Source organism: Chiloscyllium punctatum, chromosome 23 (assembly GCF_047496795.1).
Source record: "Chiloscyllium punctatum isolate Juve2018m chromosome 23, sChiPun1.3, whole genome shotgun sequence".
NCBI classification, from domain to species: domain Eukaryota; kingdom Metazoa; phylum Chordata; class Chondrichthyes; order Orectolobiformes; family Hemiscylliidae; genus Chiloscyllium; species Chiloscyllium punctatum.
The window spans coordinates 87,377,516-87,395,351 of record NC_092761.1 but is presented as its reverse complement, the minus strand read 5'-3'; the positions used below and the strand labels follow the sequence as shown (position 1 = coordinate 87,395,351).

The 17,836-nt window shown below is 38.1% G+C and overlaps 1 protein-coding gene across 4 annotated transcripts in view; it reads left to right on the top strand.

Moving 5' to 3' along the window:
* The window catches only part of kmt2a (lysine (K)-specific methyltransferase 2A), a 146,158-nt gene that overhangs the window by 71,396 nt on the left and 56,926 nt on the right, over positions 1-17,836 (top strand). For 2 of the 4 annotated variants that reach the window (XM_072593401.1, XM_072593404.1), the window contains exons 10-18: positions 228-341; positions 1,585-1,737; positions 2,959-3,054; positions 4,639-4,759; positions 7,548-7,661; positions 9,201-9,385; positions 12,273-12,443; positions 12,645-12,755; positions 14,098-14,171. In XM_072593401.1, coding sequence (XP_072449502.1) covers positions 228-341; positions 1,585-1,737; positions 2,959-3,054; positions 4,639-4,759; positions 7,548-7,661; positions 9,201-9,385; positions 12,273-12,443; positions 12,645-12,755; positions 14,098-14,171 — 1,139 coding nt within the window. The remainder of the gene's footprint in view (positions 1-227; positions 342-1,584; positions 1,738-2,958; positions 3,055-4,638; positions 4,760-7,547; positions 7,662-9,200; positions 9,386-12,272; positions 12,444-12,644; positions 12,756-14,097; positions 14,172-17,836) is intronic. The other 2 variants (XM_072593403.1, XM_072593402.1) reach the window with 2 other exon arrangements.

The window sequence follows — 17,836 nt, the reverse complement described above, 5'->3', positions numbered from 1 at the left end:
ATTTTTTTACAAAAGGCTATACATTATAATGTGATATTTCTAGTGAATATACTGTTAAAGAATGGATTCGGAAAACTTAAGTGCATTTTGTAGAAGGAGGGACGACTGAAGTCAGCAAATGTGAAAATTAACGCATGTAGGCTTCAGATGAAATTACTTAACTATTGAGTAAACTTTTTTTTTTGCTGTTTATATGTCTTCTAATATTGTTCTGCTGACTTTGGCAGGAGGACTGTGATGTGGAAAATGTGTGGGAGATGGGTGGACTTAGTATCCTGACTTCTTTACCCATCACTCCCAGGGTGGTTTGCTTCCTCTGTGCCAGCAGTGGACATGTCGAGGTATGGTTTCCATCTCATGATCTCAGTCTTGCTGAAGTTTGACTTCCATTTAGTAGAGAAGGTTACTTGATGCATTGGTAAAATAACTCTGTTTAAGACCAGCACAACACACCATTACCCTTCTGATCAAAATCTTCTGATCACCCCTTACTCAATAAGTTAGTTTAAACTCCATCTGAATTTGAGTCAGCAAGCGGCTGTGTGTCTGATAGAGTGGAACTTGACCTTAACATTTACTGGCAACATAAGCAACATAAATGTGGTGAAGAGGCATCAGTAAAGTGTGGTAGTACAATGCATGTTCTACTGAGTTTTTTGCAGTGAAATGATCAACTCTGTGTTGTAATGTTCTGCATATAACCAGGTGATGTTTCTGTCTGGAAGGACATTTGATATTCCATAGGTACCAGGCAGTGTTCACATTTTCTGAATTGTGATGTACAAGTTAATAGAACATAGAAAAATACAGCGCAGTCCAGGCCCTTTGGCCCTCGATGTTGCGCCGATCCAAGCCCACCTAACCTACATTAGCCCACTATCCTCCATATGCCTATCCAATGCCCGTTTAAATGCCCATAAAGAGGGAGAGTCCACCACTGCTACTGGCAGGGCATTCCATGAACTCACGACTCGCTGAGTAAAGAATCTACCCCGAACATCTGTCCTATACCTACCACCCCTTAATTTAAAGCTATGCCCCCTCGTAATAGCTGACTCCATACGTGGAAAAAGGTTCTCATGGTCAACCCTATCTAAACCCCTAATCATCTTGTACACCTCTATCAAGTCACCCCTAAACCTTCTTTTGTCCAATGAAAACAGCCCCAAGTGCCTCAGCCTTACCTCATACGATCTTCCTACTATACCAGGCAACATTCTGGTAAACCTCCTCTGCACCCGTTCCAGTGCCTCCACATCCTTCCTATAGTATGGCAACCAAAACTGCACACAGTAATATTGCTCGGATGCTGACTAATCGCAAGGCTTGGTGGTTTTCAGTGTCAAATGTATAGGAACTTTCCTGCTGCGAATGGAAAAGTCACAACATATTTCCATTGTGGAATTGAACAGCCTTGAGGGGTGGGAAGAAATGAAGAAGAGTTTGTATACACAAACAAATTTGGCTGTATGTACATTAGGGATTGTGACATTGTTACAAATCTGACAGACTCAGGGGAACAATCATTATCGCTTCAGGAATGTAGAGTTTGCTGATTTATTTTCCTTTGTGTTTTGTTTGCAGTTTGTTTACTGTCAGGTGTGCTGTGAGCCTTTCCACCTCTTCTGCCTGGAGGAAAATGAGCGACCCCTAGAGGAGCAGTGGGAGAACTGGTGTTGTCGGCGCTGCAAATTCTGTCATGTTTGTTGCCGACAGAATAAATCCTCAAAGGTAATGGTAAGCTGCGCATAATTGTTTTAGGCGGGCATTTTGGATTTGCCCCTGATACTGCTGAAAGAGTGATATTCTGACTTGTTCTAATTTTAGTACAGAATAAATAAATTTGACTACAGTTCAATATAACCAAGCAGTATATTGCTAACAAGATTCACATTTCTAACTGGTTCATCCGCCATGTCTATGTCAGTGATTACAAGAATTAAGTGGTTTGAGGGTGACTTTTAACCGAATTCTTATTTTTAAAATAACTTGGGCAGGAGCAAACTTCAAATCCTGTCTCAGACCTTCTTATTCATGCCCCGGAGTGTTCTATAACAGGAGTCATGCATTTGCAAAGCCAATTAACTCCCTCTGGAGTTTAAAATTTCTGAACACCTAGGAGAACTGTTAATCATTGCTGTCTGCTCCTGATAGTCGTTTCTACTTCTTAATAAAGACACGTTTTCTTTTCTCTTTGAACCTCAACTTTGTTGTGTTTATTGCTGATCATTTGACAGTCATAAAAAACTAGGTTTTCAACATAAATTATTTATTTCAAAATAAATGTTACCATTTTATAAAGCACACAAATTTTCTTTTTTCAGCTATCCATTGTTTTAAGTCTTTCTGCCCATAATCATCATCTCAATGTCTCTGACAAATTGATTACCTGCCCATTCTGCATTTGCTGCCTCTGAGCAGCTGCCAAGATGTGAGGCTTAGAGGTGTCAATTCTGGGATTTTTCAGTCCTCTTGGTTTCTGTTCTGCTTTCTGCCTCTCCATGAAGGCTCATTTAAAATCAGGAGTTAATGAGGCAAAATAGCATGTGATAGAAGGGAGCAAGTTCTAGCCTAATGCTCCCTTGTTGACTCCATTAGTGCACTTAACACCATAGGATTAGATGGTCTTTATGTAAAATGAATTATTCATGATTATCTGCTTTTCGCACCTTTTTGCTCAGTCATCTAAATGTTCAATCCATTTGCCCCTTGTCAATTTTGATTAAGCCAGACTTGAAATTTTAGCTTGTATTAGTTCTTTTTGGATTGATGGACCTTGTGTAACATAAACATTTTCTTTCTTTATGTGTTCCAACAGGTGAGAATCAGATTGAAATTGGAGCAGTATTTAGGAGAATTTCTCTAAAGAAGGGAACTGATCCTAAAAAAAATCCCTTCTCTTGAAGACTGATTATCATAAGTAAAATGCAATCTCTTAAAACATTTATTTTTACACAGCAGCTTCTAGAGTGTGGCAAGTGTCGAAACAGCTATCATCCAGAGTGCCTGGGACCAAACTACCCAACAAAGCCAACCAAGAAAAAGAAAGTATGGGTAAGTTTTGTTTTCTCATGTGACTCATTTTACCTCATGGCTTAAATTCCATCAACTCTTTGTTGCCTCCTTACCCATTTTAAAAGCATTAATATTCTTCTTGGCATTAGGAAATTGGTAATGGATAAAACAAATATATGGATTGAATAAAATGACTTAGTTCAAGACTTGCTAGTCAATACATGTAACTAACATTAATATGCAAATGTATTTGTACAAAAGGGAAAATGTTTAGTGGGTCTGGCAGCAACTCTGGAGAGAGAATTAATTAATATTTTGTTTTTATGACACAAGAAGTAAGCTCATCATTCCAGTATTTTCACTTTCTTTAGACTTCTGGTATTCACAGTATTTTGCTTTTATACTTGTGTAGTTTTTCTATTTGTTCATGGAATGAGGCGGTTCCTGGCTAAACCAACAAATTGCTCTCAAAGATGGAAATCAGCTGCCTTCTTGAACACTGCAATCCCTGGGATTCTTTGTTACAGAATATATTTTGCAAGAGTAATACTCTTCATGGGGATTTTTTTGTATTTGTCAATTGAATACATTAGAATGGTGTTCAATTGACATTTCCTTCACGTACCAAATTAAGGCCCTTCTGTCTTAATCTTCTTAAAATTCTGTTTCCCAGTCACTGGAGAAAGTCTTACCTTTACTTTTCCCATGCTGTAGAAGATCTGTCATGCTGTTGCTGCTGTATCTATATGACAAGTTGTGGCTAGATTTTTCCTATGCAGCTACCAGTGTTCCCTCCTTTTACATGGACAGGACTAAATCTGGAAATGACAGACAGCAAAGTGCAGTGCACATTATTTCATACGCTGTACTTCTGAATAACAGGCACTCTACCAGTGTTCCATAGTTGAGATCTCAGATTTGCTTTGGAGACTTGAAAAAGTGGCATGTTTTAATTTTCATTGATGTTATAAGGTCAAAGAGGGTGAACCAATTTAAGTTCCAAGTATATTTGCATGTCTTACTTTAGTAACGAAGCAAACAACTTTGTATTTTATGTGTAGTCCGTTTAAATATTGGTAAAAATTGAGTGTTAGGCCTGAAGGATCCGTTTTTAACATTAGTTAAGTGAATCAATTGGAAATTCAAGTTAACATCTATCCATAGCTCACTGAATGGGGCCCTCATTGATATGCTGCTGGATTGGACATAAGATGTCCAATTTATGTAGCATGAATTTAAGTTTCTAGGTGTATTTTGTTATGGTTGAGATTTTGTAGGATCGTTATATTTTGAAATGGTCTTTAACTTCTAGTAAATTGAAGGGGTCAGATAATGCATGCTGAAAACTGCATGGCAACATATGAGTGTTGAGTCTGTTAAAGATGAAAGGAAGGCCAGATTGTTCACCAGAAAGAAGGTGCGAGGTTTTCCCAGTTGTAGACAACAGTAAAGGCAACTGTGATGCCTGTGGATAGATTGTGGATCTCCAAGCCCATAGGAATTGTTAATAAATGCTGTGCAGTAAAAGGATATACTTTGAACTGTACATTTAATTCCAGGATAAGAAATGAAAGGGGTCTGTTAGCTAGTTAGCATTTCTAATAAAGGTCTCCTCTGCTGTAGATCTGTACAAAGTGTGTCCGATGTAAGAGTTGTGGAGCCACAACTCCAGGGAAAGGCTGGGATGCGCAGTGGTCACATGATTTTTCTTTATGTCACGAATGTGCAAAACTGTTTGATAAAGGTAAGTGCATACATTTGTTTTGTTCATAGTATATAGAACTACCTGGTGCTGATTTCAAGATAACCATTAAGTGACTCAGATACTGTTTTAAACTGTGAATTGGAGTTTGATATATAGTTAATACATAGTTGCTCACAAATAGGTCCTGTTTCATGACGAGAGGGATATCATACTGTGTAATATACAACATTGCTTCATTTAGATAAAAAATTATATAATCCCTTTAATGCCATAAATGCTATGAGCTAAAAAGCTGGCTGAGGTCACAGTTTATTTTTCAGTCAGATTTGAAAAATGGCCTTTTTAAATTGTGGTTGGTGGACAAGTGGAGAGGAGAGCGAAAGAAATAGGAGCAGGAGTAGGCCATTCAATATTCAAGGCTGCTGTGCCATTCAATAAGATGATGGCTAATTTTACCTCATGCTTCACCTGTTCTTTCACAGCCTGCAACTCCATGATATTTAAAAAATCTATTTACCTCCTCTTTAAATAGTTTCAGTGATCTAGCTTCCACAACTCTTGCGTAGAGGTTTCCAGATGTTCAGTACTGTCTGAGAGATGAAATTGTTTCACATTTTACTGTTAAATGAGTGTCCCCTTATTCATTAACTACATCCCCTAATTTGAAATTCCCTCACTAGTGGAAACATCTTCTCAAAATCTGCACTGTCAAGCCCCCTCAGAATTTTGTATGTTTAAATAAGATCACCCCTCATTCTTCGAAACGCTGATGAATAAACACTTTGCCTGTTTAGCCATTCTTGATATGTTAGTCCGTCTAGCGACTGTCTTGTGAGTTACCTCCAATGCCTGTATATCTTTTCTTCAATATGAAGACCAAAATTGAACACTTTACTCCAGGTGCAATGTCACCAACAACCTTTACAGTTGTAACAAGACTTCAGTACTTTAATGTTCCATCCCACTCCAATCAAGCTGTATGAGCCAAAATTCCATTTTCCTCCTTTTAATGGATTGCTGCACCTTCATACTAACATTTTGTGCACAAAGTTAAAAATCACACAACACCAGGTTACAGTCCAACAGCTTTATTTGAAAGTACATGCTTTTGGAGGGCTGCTCTTTTGTAAGTTAGCTAAATGGGGCAGGATATCTAGGACACAGAATTTATAAGTAAAAGATTGAAGTGTCATACAACTGATGTGATATATTAGACAAACCTAGATGGCTGTTAAGTCTTTAATCACTTAGAATGGTGCCACAGGTTTTGATTGATAAATATGTAAATCCCAGAATTTCTTTCATGTCACTGCCCTGAGAAAACTTAAGGTTTTCTGTGTGAACAGGACAGACTTATGTCTTCCACTGTTGGGGAATCTTTAAGTTGCATTCCAGAAACTTAAGTTTTGTCCCAATTATAAAAGATATAATGGGAGTCAATTTTACGCTTGAAACGTTATTTCTCAGAAATATACATTACACACATGCACCACCTAAACTCAAACCACAGTTCCAATCTGTTTCTCTTTATAAAAACATAATGAACACCACTTGCATCTAATTGATCACAATAAATAAATTAACATCATTTATATTACCAGTTTTGTTTTTAATATATTTTTTGCATCGCACAGAAAAAGTCATAGGAGAAGTATGGTGGACAGGAAGTACCTCATTAAAAAGTTAAGTTGATAAATGTCTACAAGTGGCAACTGGTATATTAGGACATCTATTGGAAGTTTTCCTTCAAATCATGGTTTTGTGACTTTCCATTGGATGCCAAATTTTATCCATAATTGCATGTCTCATCACGTGACCAGATGTCAGCATTTGCATTTCTACCCACCAGAAAAAATATTCAGCTGATGCAGTCTGGAATAGAGTTCCACAGGAAGTAGAAGGGCTAGGTTCTGATATTTTTTGTAGTGTGTAACTTCCCTTCTTGCCTTCCTTGCTGTTGTAGATTGCTTTCTCTGGTCTAGTTTAGAAGGTGTTGGTCATTCTTCTGTCCTTGCCCATATGTGAGATTCGACAGGCTAATATATAGCAGAGGAATCATGGGTAGGTCTGACCCTACTTTCCCTTGCTTTGATTAGGGGAATTGGGATGGAATGAATAGCAAACAACAGGTTTCACTAAATCTAGGTGTTTTGAGAGAATTTCTGGTGCCACTATGATTGGCTGTTAGTCTGAGGTAACTGTAGAGATTAAGAGTTGAGAGTTCATTCAATTAGTAGCATAAAGCAGCCAGTCACTGCCTAAACCATTTGTGTTATTAGAGAAGGCCCTTGTTGACTTTTCTAAAATTTACATAATTTTGTGTTATTTTCCTGTGCCCTGATTAAATTGTTCTTTAATTATAATGTCACTATTCTTTGGAGCTCATCAGGCGGTAAGTTGTCGCAAGCATTACATAAGAAAATCTGCATGGGTAGAGTGGAATACACAAGTCTGTCCTGTTCACAGAGAAAACCTGTGTGCATTATTCTTGGTTCCACATGCTTGCAGTAACTACATAAGTCAAGTCCTGGTTTAAGTGTTTAGAACTTCATTAGGGATTTTGGTCCTGTGCTTCCTTTCCATGTTGGCATAAAAATCCACATTTACTTCTGACAGTGGTCGTAGCCTGTTCCTGTAATCATTTGGCTGATAAGCCTCTGTTCAGTATGTTCTAAGATATTGCCTGCAGCTAAGTAGATTGGGAAGTATAGAGCCAGTTCATTCTAGTGAAATTATATACAAAGTTTATGTCAGCAGTGCTGAGGATTATCAGGAAAGCTGTGAAAGGACACCAGCTGTGTTGATATAAATTGTTGTTTATTTTTAGGAAACTTCTGCCCACTGTGTGACAAGTGCTACGATGATGATGATTATGAGAGCAAGATGATGCAGTGTGGAAAATGTGATCGATGGGTTCATGCAAAGTGTGAAAGCTTGTCAGGTATTTTAAAATGCAGGGTATGTTTTGTATTTAAAACACATGATGCCATTAAGGGGATGTGATGTCTGGCTTGCTGGTATGTTTCACTGAGTTCAGGATTTGTTTACATAGACCTTCCTTTTAACTATTTAAAGTATAAATGCATAATTTGTTAATGCATATAATCTGTTAAATAACATTAACTTCTTGAGTTCTCGTTTAGCTATATCCCAAAACAGCATAAATTCTGTCCCTTCTGATGAAATTTCTATTATATTTATTATAGCACTAACAAATCTTAGGAACAAAAAATGCTATATTACTTCCCTTCTCATCTGTGCCCCAAACTGCTCGTCTTCTCCTGAGGGTTTTGGGTTTTTTGCTTGTTTTTTGATTTTTGCATTAATTTTCCTAACAGCTTCTTGCTTCTATATATTATAAAAATTACACTTCCAAAATAAATTAGTTTGTTTTTAAATCAGAAGGCGTATAGTTGCATGAGCTTCTTCCTGAGTATTGATAGCTGCCTTTTTAAATACTTCTTAGGTCTAACTTGTTCTGTCCAACATGCTGTACTTTCTTTTGGCCAGCTTCTTTATTTCTGTTGAGTTAATGTTGTGGAACCAAAGCAGTCAGATAAAAATTCAGAGCGTATTGGCTATGATATTAATGAATGCTGGACCAGACCTGAGTTCAAGGACCACTTCCTGTTCCAATATAAATTTTTTTCTGCAAATATTTAGTGGGTTTTCTCTCTCAATAAATTGTGTTTCAAATTTTAATCAGAGTTCAGCAAGTGAAGCTACCATGATAATTAGAAGGGGGCAGTTTCATAAATGTTACTAGTTTGTTTTTTGGGGAGGGTTGGGATTGGGCAGGCAGATTCTACGTATTAGCCAATTTGGCGTTTCTCCCTGCCATTAATTTTTAAGGCTAGCACATGCTTGCTTATCCAAATAAGCTCACTCATCTTTGATTGTGAGTGGAGAAATTCAAATAATTTAGGTATTTCATTTAAATATTGGCATGACCATGAGCTGGCTGACCGCTCATAGTTTATTGCCTCAGAAATTGGTTGCTATGTGTAGAGGAACCTATTTATTGAGGTTACTACCCAGTTTTGAGCAGTTGCTGTGTTCATCCAACTTGAATTGTTTGTGCCCCATGCCCCATCATATTCGTCCCATTTTGTTCTACAGCATTATTATTTCAATTAGACCAGAAGACCATAAGAAAGGGGGAAAAGGACTAGGTTTATTTTACTATTTTACTACTGATCAAGAATCTATCTGTCTCAGCTGTAAATATACTCAAGCACTCTGCCGCCACAATTCTGCTCCATTCAGCCACCAGGGAGATTAGCTCTATTTTGTCACATTGTCTAACTGCTTCAGTAACTTGCATCTATTCCGTCCAGCTGCTACGTTCATGTGTATATCACTAAAATATTTAGAGGCATTGAGTTCATTGCCTTGAAAGGTATGAAGAGGCTGTTGCATCAGGCACAGAAAATATCAGCTATCCAGCTGTGTTATGTTTTGTCTTTGTATCTTCTTACAGATGAGATGTATGAGATCTTGTCAAATCTTCCTGAAAGTGTGGCATACACATGTATAAATTGTACAGAGCAGCATCCTGCAGAATGGCGGCTGGCTTTGGGAAAGGAACTGCAACTCTCTTTAAAGCAAGTTCTGACTGCACTACTAAACTCTAGGACTACAAGCCACTTGTTACGCTACAGGCAGGTGAGCCTGAACTGCTTCATCAACAATGTCCAACAAAACATTACGAAGGGCATATTTTACTTTGTTGGGAATACAGGTTTTCATGCATTGGCTCCTATTTGTATTGTTGAACATTAATTTATAATTTTAAAACTGGTTTTATTTGGCTGAATTGCTTACCATCTTGACTAAACTCTCCAGAATACTTGGTGGATAAAGAATCCTCTTTGCTTATATATCAGAATGCTTTACTTATGATTATATTGAGCCCATATAGTTCTCCCATTAAGTATTACATAACTTGTACAAAGTTTGATAATTGAGCTCAAGTGGAACGTTGAATATACTAGGCTGTTGTAGAGTGAATGCAAAAATGTTTTCAAATGTTGCTTGATAATGTCTTTATCTAATGCATTATGAAAATAGAGTCTTTTATGATCCCAGCTAATGGTATTACTGGACAAGTCAGATTTCTAACCTGCCATTTTTTTTCTATTTTGTTTAATATCGTTATTTTTTGCTGAATGAGACTACAGAGTTTCTTTTGCAACAAAGTTCATTACACAAAAGACAAAAACTAGAAGGAAGGAACCAATCCACCTACAGTTGGGAAAATCTTAAAACACCCAGCAGGATGAATTTTTAGCCTGTTCCCCAATACAATCTAAAATAAACATTCAATATACAAGGACTTTACCTCCATTGCAAGGAGTTGCGAAAGACTTTCAATCCTTTGAGAGATTAAACTTGCCCTCTCTTTCTGTCTGTGACTTTGTACTCAAGTTACCCCACTCACATCCAAAGAAATCACACCGCTTTTATCAAAACTTTAAATTTGACTTGTTTCTGTCCAGTGAGCAATGGTGTCTTCCAACATGAATATGCACAAAACTCTAAGAACTTGCAGATTTTTAACGAAACAACCCTGATTTGGAAATTGCACAAACCTTTCTACTGAGGTAACTCATTTCCTTAACTGCTTTAAAACAAGACTTCTTCCTCTGAGAGTGAGTGTACCCCAGTCAGGTCTCCTTTGAACTGCCCTAAAGAGTTTCAGTCTCTGGGTTTCTTTCTAAGCTTAAAATCAATCTTCAATTGTCTTGAATGAAGGACAAGTTAATAACTTTCAATGTTTACTACCCCTGTTGTAAACTGCTTGAGCATAAATTATTTTCTGTTAATACTCCAGGGGGTTTCCCTGCTCTGACACATATTGGATAAGGTCCAGAAGGACTGTCTGAACTGACCTTTGGTTTTGTTTTGGGGGGTGGGGAGGAGGAGGAGGAGGAGGAACCTTCATTAAAGTAACTCCAAACTCTGAAAATAATTTTTAATGAGTATGACAGGCACACTTTTCATCAGAGTTGAACTTATTTGTCATAAAATTCTCTCTGTGAAACACAATAACAGAATGATAGAGATGGTGTTTTATACAAAAGGTTAAATTGAAGCCTTATCTGCCTGTTCAATTTGAGTGGAAATATATGACTAAGACTAAGTAGGAGGCTCCTGACCAGTAATCATTTCTTGATTAACTGGTCATTTATCTCATTGCTGTTCATGAGATCATGCTTTGTGTATCAATGACAACAGAAGCCAAAAATTATTTTTAGGAGTCAAAAGTTTTTGTGCAGAGTTTTGATTTTTGGGAGTGACTGTTTCATTTTGCTTACTCAATTATGAATAATGCCATCATGTTGCAACAATGCTTCCTGTATTTGTATTGACATACAGGGCATTTGGGAAATTAGCAGAATTTTATCAACTTGTCCAAATCCTCAATAACCATCATTGTACCAAAGATGTGCAGGTCACGTGAATTGGCCGTGCTAAATTGCCCGTAGTGTTAGGTGAAGGGGTAAATGTAGTGGAATGGGTCTGGGTGGGTTACTCTTTGGAGGGTCGGTGTGGACTTGTTGGGCCGAAGGGCCTGTTTCCACACTGTAGGGAATCTAATCTAATCTAAACCCAAAGCACAACACACAAGGGGTTCCTAGACATCACAATATTTAATTAGTAAAAGAGAACAGGCAAAAGTTAGTGAGTTTTGTCAAAGCAACTGATGCATATTTTTATATGTGAAAATGACAACTCCCAAGGCACCTACTGCAACTGGGAAGGTCACAGCTAATTCATTTCCATTGCACATGCACAAAGCTGAAATATATTAACCAGACAGTTACAGCCCTATTTATTGCATCTCTGATCTCAATCTCAGATTTAAATTTAACAGTTGATAGTGTTCAGTAAGTTAGACTACTTCCATTCTGTTTATGGGCCAACTTTTCTCTGACCTGTCACCTCTGTGGGTAGATTATCCTGGACAATCTAGGAGTTTTGGGGTGGATTCACTTGTCACGCCAGTGGATTTTGAGCACTGGCAGAATATTAGTGTCATTGGCTTTCCTGAGGGCATGATTGCCAGGTTTGTTCTTGTTACCATTTAATGTTTAGCTTCCTGTCCGCGAAATTCTTTTGACTCCAGTCTATTTGTTCCAGATATTACTGGTAGAGTTGGTGGCTGTGATGGTGTAGAGATTGCAGAAGTTGCATTCTAAATGTACTGTCTGCAATGAGTAACTAGAGAGCAAAAGTCCAAGTTACAACCTTGGAACAGGATTGATAATTTAGTTCCTTGATTTTTCTTTCTCTCTGCATTCAGTGAGATTATGACTGATCTGTGATTTAATTCCACACAACTGTTTTTGCTAGAATTTACTGGCATTTGATTTGGAGTATGAAATACAATTTGGAGCTTATTTCTTGGGTGAGGAATTCACTTGTTAATGTGAATGAGTTCTTAAACCACCTGAATTGATCAGCTAGATTTGAAATGGTTGTAAATTTAGTTGAGACCAGTAGGAGGTGTGAGAAGTGATGCAGCTGAATCCTCCTTTCTCTTTACCAGGCAGCCAAGCCACCTGATTTAGATCCAGAGACTGAGGAAGCTGTCTCAGTTCGCAGCTCGCCAGAAGGTCCTGATCCTCCAGTTCTTATAGAAGTAAACCAACAAGATGAACAACCTCTCGATTTAGAAGGGGTAAAGAGGAAGATGGAACAGGAGAGATATCATTCAGTGGTAAGGTTGCCTTTTAATTAGTCCACATAGATTTGTGAGAAAAGTGTTTTGATTAACCTGTAGCCCACAAGGAAAAAAACTTGGGCATCCTGAAAGTGCAGCATCATGAAATCCCTACCGCATGAGTCATTCTCCCCTCTGTATGTAATTAAAGTATTCTATCTGTTGGCAAATGCTGATTATCCACTGTTGTGTGCTCAGCTGGAGTTCAGCGATGACATTGTGAAGATCATCCAAACAGCAATGAATTGCGATGGAGGGCAACCTGAAAACAAAAAGGCCAATAGCATGGTCAAGGCATTCTTTATACGAGTAAGTTGCTTTATCTGCATTTGGAGATGCCGGTGTTGGATTGGGATGTACGAAGTTAAAAATCACATAACACCAGGTTATAGTTTAAGAGGTTTAATTGGAAGCACTAGCTTTGGAGCGCTGCTCTTTCATCAGGTGGTTGTGGAGTGTAAGATTGTAAGACACAGAATTTATAGCAAAAGTTTACAGTGTGATGTAACTAAATTATATATTGAAAAAGACCCGGATTGTTTGTATAAATGAGACGGTGAGAGGGTGCACCCTCTCACAGACCTACACCCATTTATACTCTCACTTTCACGCATACATCCACTCTCTCATAGACACTCATTCCCACCCCACACGCATCCACATGCACACATACACATTTAAGTTTGTGGGGTGAATTTTTACTTGTAGAGTTACATTTTACTTCACTCAAAAACTGCATAAATCCATGTAAGATTCTGTAAATTCATTCCTTTAGATTAGAATCAGTCTAAACATTGTGGCACAGACAGTATCAGACGGGGGAGCTCACAGGTTCAGTACATTACCTGGGCTGACAGGCACCAATTGTTAAAGTTCACTTGAGAATGTAATTTTTAAAAAAAAGTTTTGTGATTTACATATGAAAGAACTGAAACCAAAGTGGTCATTCTAACAGATGAGAGACTTAACAAACAATTCAGGTCTTTTTCAATGTATAATTTAAGTTCCATCACACTAATCTTTTGCTATAAATTCTGTGTCTTACAATCTTACACTCCACAACCACCTGATGAAGGAGTAGCTCTCCGAAAGCTAGTGCTTCTAATTAAACCTGTGTTGGACTATAACATGGTGTTGTGTGACTTTTAGCTTTATCTGCAGTTTGCACTATCTCCTGTCTTGATATCAAGAGTAGGTTAATGTTGGCATATTAAAATTGTAAGATGCAAGTAATCTGTGAAAATCCTGATTCTTGGCAATCCGTTACAACTGTCGGAGACAAATTACAGCAACTAAATCATTCTTTCTGTTGCTAAGCAGTTGGATAATTCATCTTGATCTTAACTTTCTTGGCTCCAACAGTTCAGTTTTTCTTCCAAATTGTTTAGATCTAATTGTCCTTCAACATTTTCTTTTTAAGCTTTGAAATGTTTTGTTTCTGATCTAGTGTTTTTATTTGGTTTCTGGGAGCAGGCTATTTGCATGCTTCATTTGATTGCATGGCATGGTGAAGTCTCAAGTCCATAGGAGGGAGGAAAATAGGATAGAATGACAGTTAGGAGGATAATGTATTTTCACATAGTTTTGACAATTTGCCATTGTTCGATTTCTGGACAACCTTCTGTCTTAAGTACTTTGATTTCTTCTATAGCAAATGGAGCGATTCTTCCCATGGTTTCGTGTGAAGGAATCCAAATTCTGGGAGCCCAACAAGGTTACCCCAAAGTGAGTAATGTAAAAATATTGAATTGGTTTTACAAAGAAGTTTGAAACTACAAGTATAACTCAGAAGGAAAAGCTTTAGAAATTTTAATTGTGTATTTAGAGACTGAATGTTAGAACTGTACATTTAGAATCTCAGTTGAAAATGTTGAAAGACATTAGATTCTCACTTAAGGCAAAAATACAGATCTCAAGAAGAGTGGATAAAGGACACGGGCAGGGAGCATTTTGTTCGGTTAATCGAATTCTGGATAATTGAATGCTGGATAACATAGTTTAGCCGAGCAACAGAACATTGTGATTTTTCCAGATAATCCGATATTTGGATAATCGAATACCAGATAATTGAGGTTCCTCTGTATATAAATCTGCTTTGGAAACATTGGAATGTAAACTTAACAGAATCTTCATGGATCAACATCTTGGATCTAAACAAATGCACCATGCGCTGAAAGGTTAAAATAATGTCGATAGTATGAAAGGAGGCCCATATGTTGTGTAAAATTCAGCACGCATCTGTTAGGTTGAATGGCCGGTTTCTGTGCAGTATAATTCATGAAATTACAGACTGATATTAGCCTGATACATATGAATTATATAGTTGGGTTAGGGCAAGAATGCATGCCTGCATCTTAACATGGACAGAGTTGAAAATTGCGATGAAAATTGGATGGTTTGAGAACTGACCTGAATCCTCTATCAGGTTCAGGAACTTAAATGGAGATTGGAATTTCCTTCAGACACGAATGCATTTCTGAATCCCAATATGGTACAGAAATGGAGATTAGCATCTCAGTTGGATGTGGGCAGTTTTCAATTTGAATTGATGTCATGAATGTTGATTTGAGTCTAATTCAGACATTGGTGAGAATTAAAATTGCGATAAAACTTTAAACACTTTCATTATTGTATTGAAAATTGTTATTATTTACCTTTGCACAGTTTTAGGGGAGTAACCCTTTCTGCTGTTTCTCTGAATGTTGAATTTGTTAGATTATCTTCATTCCCTGTTTAGTGTTTGGAAATATATTTTTCAAAAACCTAATTTTTTTAAAAGTACATAATAGTAATATATCGTTTGCCTTTGGTTATCCCTACATTTTCACAATTTGTCTCAATTTTTTTGAATGTGGCAGTCACTGTCAGATTGTTGCTTCACTCTTACATATTTCTGCCCTGACAGAGTTCCCCATTTCTGGCTGCGTCCTCAGATCCCAGTTGCTTCAGAAATGTGGAGCATACCTGAAATTGGGATCCTCCATAGTACTGGATTGTCAGGGGATGGCAGGAAGTGGGGTTATATCACCACTTTATGATATTACATGCTGTGTTGTGTTAAGTACTCATTCACTAGCACGCTGAAAAGCTTTGGAACATTTAAACAGCTCTTGTTATGTTAGTGATTGGGGTAGTAGAAGTGGGCAGGGTAGAAGAGGGAACAGGGAAGTGGGAAGGGTGTCGGAGGTCATGGGAGAGTGGGCAGGTTGGGTAAGGTGGTATTTGAATTCAATTTTTAAAAAATCTAAAATTAAGAATCTACTGATGACCATTGTCAATTGTCAGAAAAATCCATCTGGTTCACTAATGTCCTTGGGAAGGAAACCTGCCATCCTCTCTTGGTCTGGCCTACATGTGACTCCAGACCCACAGAAATGTAGTTGACTCTCAATTGCTGTATGAAATGGCCTAGCAGGCCATTCAGTTGTTCCAATCGTTACAAAGGCTTTAAGAAATGAAACTGGAGGGATCACCTGGCATCGACGTAGCCACCAGAAAAGACAGCGGGAGAAATAGCCTTGTCGACCATGCCTTCCTTACTAGCCTCCTCTGGGGGCTAGTGCCAAAATTGGGAAAGCTGCCTTCCAGATTAGTCAAGCAACAGCCTGACATAATCAGAAGCACTGAGGATGATAAGGGCACAATATGTACTCTGGGTGGGGGATTTCAATGTCCATCACCAAGAGTGTCTTGGTCGCAGTACTACTGATTGAGCTGGTCGGGTCCTAAAGGATATAGCTGCTAGACTGGGTCTGCAGCAGGTGATGAGGGAACCACCAAGAGGTAAAAATGTACCCTACCTCATCGTTACTAATCTGCCAGCTGCAGATGCATCTGTTCATGACCGAATTGCTAAGAGTGACCACCGCACAGTCCTTATGAAGACAAAGTCTCACCTTCGCTTTAAGAATAACCTCCATTGTGTTGTGCAGTACCATGCTAAACAGGACAGATTTCAAACAGAGCTAGCAGACTGAGAATCCAGGAGGCTCTGTGGGCCATCAACAGCAGCAGATTTGTACTCCAGCACAATTTGTAATTTCATTGCCTGGTATATCCCCCACTCAACCATTACCATCAGAGGATCAACCCTGGTTCAATGGAGGGTGCAGGAGGGCGTGCGAGGAGCAGCACCAGGTATACCTGAAAATATGGTGTCAACCTGATGAATCTACCGTACATGACTTACTTGCATGCCAAACAGCATAAGCAGCAAGCGATAAACAGAGTTAAGTGATCCCACAGCAATGGACTAGATCTAAGTTCAGTGGTCCTGCTACATCCAGTCGTGAATTGTGGTGGACAATTAATCAACTCACTGGAAGAGGAGGGTCCACAAATATCCCCACCCTCAGTGATGGAAGAGCCCAACACATCAGTATGCTCCAGAACTTATTGCTCCCCAAGCCAAGTTTTTCCAGTACAGTTAAAACACTGGCATCTACCTAACAATGGTAGGTTCTGTACATAGAAAGCAGGACAATCCAACCCAGTCAATTAGGACTTTTTGGGGCTTCCAGCACAGTTCTTTGGTCATACATCATATCTTTGAATTTCTCAGACTTGGAAGGTTTGGATTATTGAATCGATACTTTATGTCAAACCTCTTAGTGTTAGTAATGAATAGTAACTAGAAAAACACATTGCAAGTTAAGATTAATTTCTGAGCATTTTCTTTGTGTTTCAACAATTAATATTCTCAGGCTAGGGTCTTCTTTCATTATCTCCAATGCTATTTTGTTGTTTTCTCTCACCCTATGGCCATCACCTGTCTACTACCAATAAAATTCACAAAGTCTAGTGACAAAACTGAAAATCCTGTTCTTTAGTTTACCATTTGAATCATGTACCCTGTATTCTTCCTGGACCTTGTAAGACATTGAAGTAAGTACTTAACTGTGGCTTAGGCCTTAATTGCTCCACAGATTGATTTATCCAGAATTAGATAGGTGATCACTAGCAATTACACACACTAGATTTCACAGTTACAAGAAGCTAACCCCCTTCCCTTTACGTAGCTTTAAATAATGCACAAACCACTTCAGTTGCATGGATAAAATTCTGTTCCATGTTACTAACCTTAAATTATGGTTCTCTCAACTGCCCACAGAGTTTCCAGTTTACCTTCTCCATTATCTCCTGAAAACATTGAATGTTTACACTTTGCAAGAGCAACCGTGAAGCACTTTGTGAATCAACTTATATTATGTAAACAAAATTCATAAAATACTTTTGAATTAGTTGCCCTCTAACTTAGATGCATGAATCGGATAGAATGAGCATGGACTGGACCTTTGCGTGAGGGAACCTCGTTTTCAATTCTGCGAAGTTGGACAAAAAGAAATCAATATTGTATTATTTTCAGAACATTTGCCACAGCATCATCTTTC